Below are 2,074 nucleotides of genomic sequence, written 5' to 3'. Positions count from 1 at the left end.
CAAGAGGTAGAGAGGCTAAGAAAGGTTCAGACTTGAGAAACTGACTGATAGGAATGGTAAATTTAAATATAAGAAGATATTTATTTAATATAAGAAGATATAAATTTAAATGTAAGAAGATATTCAGTTTGGCAAACTTTTGAGTTTATTCTGATATATGTTGAGATGCAAAATACATGGAATATATCAACATTTGTACATACACTTTAGTTTTGCTAATATGGAAATCAGGGGAATAAATCTGCTTTGTAATTTAAAATCTTTTTTATATATTCTTGCACAGATACCACAGATAAGGTACAAGATGGTCCATAAAGTCAAGGAAAAAAAGTAGAATTCTTTAGAAAGAAAAGAAAATCTATTCCATTGCAAATGTCAGGGCTGTCTTTTATATACTAGAAACAAGTGATGACACAAAATGTACTTTGCAGAGACATATCAAATCAGGTACTTTTCTCAAACTCTACTTGCAATATCTCCACTTTTCTGCCCATGAAGTTCAAAATAGTTTTGAATATTAGTGAAATAATCATATTCCTTCTTCTAACTGGACTTGGAACTGCGGCAAATGTTTCCATTTTTGTGAGTTATATATGCACTTTTATGTTCTCTGGAAAGAAGTCTATACACCTTATTCTCATCCACTTGGCTTTGACAAATATTATGGTGCTTTCTTCTAAGGTAATGCCAACGACAATTGCAGCTTTAAGGTTGAGACACTTCCTAGGTGATGTAGGCTGCTACATTATTGTTTACCTAGAAAGGATGGCCCGGGGCCTGTCCATCTGTACCAGTAGTCTCCTCACAGTGGTTCAGGCTGTTATTATGAGCCCCAGAGTCTCCTGGTGGGGGAGGCTCAGACTAAAGTCTGCATGGCACGTGCTTCTCTCTTTGTTCTTCTTTTGGATTCTAAATTCATTGATCAGCATGAACCTCCTTCTTTCCATCAGAGACACAGCTACAGACACCTTACAACTGATCAAGAATAGCAAGTATTGTTATTTAAAAAAAGAAAGTCAGAAAAACAACATTTTTCTCATCCTCATGGTCCTGAGGGATGCAGTGTTTCAGGGTGCCATGGGAGGGGCCAGTGTCTACATGGTATTTCTTCTCCACAAGCACCACCAACATGTCCTCTACCTGCAGAACTCCAAGCTTCTCTACAGAACTCCCCCTGAGCTGAGAGCTGCCCAGAGTGTCCTCCTTCTGATGCTCTGTTTTGTTTTCTTTTATTGGACAGATTGTGTTGTTTCCTTATATTTATCTTCCTCTTTGAAGAATGACTCCTTAGCAATCCATTTTCAAGAGTTTCTGACCATTGGTTATGCAGTTCTTAGCCCGTTTATGCTGATTCACAGGGATGGACACCTGGCTGAATGTTGCCATGTTCATTAATGTTTGAAAAGCCATGTTACTTTGATCTCTTCTGAAAAAGGAAGGTTGAAATTGCTATTAGTATTTTCTAGGCCTTGTATGTATACTTTTTAGTCAAGTAAGAAAAGCTTAAGCAGGTAAAGATAGGTTCACACTGTACAGTTGGTGGCAAACAGCCTCCATCTGACACAAAGATCCCGGGAAGCTAGAGAGACCCAGAGATCTTCTCATTCTCTGTCACTTCATCCTCAACATTCAGTGTCCATACTGAATACATGGAATTCTTCCCATGCCAGACTCCTCCACTGAGCTTCAGGCAGTGAAGACCAGCAAAGAGATGTGTCAGCATCTGTATAATTACTAAAGTGAGTCCCTTTGATTCAGATCATTTCTACAAGGTAATCCTTCAGATACACACATTCACTGATGAGATACAATTAAAAAATAGTATGCATCATTCCAACCACATTACCTAAACACCAAACAAGATGGGCATTTGTTAGCTACTTGAAAATATTTAAGGGCTGAGGGTATACCTCAGTATAAGTGTGTCTTTCTCTACGGACAAGGCCCGAATCAATTTTCAGAACCAAAACCAAGAGAAAAATACAAAACAAAATATATCGCCAAGTATCCACATTTACAACAGAATTTTATGGCATTTAGGATCGATGAAGTAGCTCATCAGGACGACAGCACT

The 2,074-nt window shown here is 38.0% G+C and overlaps 1 protein-coding gene across 1 annotated transcript; it reads left to right on the top strand.

Moving 5' to 3' along the window:
• The first annotated feature begins 480 nt into the window (after positions 1–480).
• LOC127664565 (putative vomeronasal receptor-like protein 4) lies at positions 481–1,395 on the top strand. The gene has a single exon (XM_052156621.1). It carries the CDS (start codon positions 493–495, stop codon positions 1,393–1,395), a length of 903 nt encoding a protein of 300 aa, XP_052012581.1. The 5' UTR covers positions 481–492.
• Positions 1,396–2,074: the final 679 nt, after the last annotated feature.

This window comes from Apodemus sylvaticus, chromosome 14, assembly GCF_947179515.1.
Source record: "Apodemus sylvaticus chromosome 14, mApoSyl1.1, whole genome shotgun sequence".
NCBI classification, from domain to species: domain Eukaryota; kingdom Metazoa; phylum Chordata; class Mammalia; order Rodentia; family Muridae; genus Apodemus; species Apodemus sylvaticus.
Note: the sequence above shows the minus strand (reverse complement) of the source record. Positions and strands in the feature narration are given on the sequence as shown.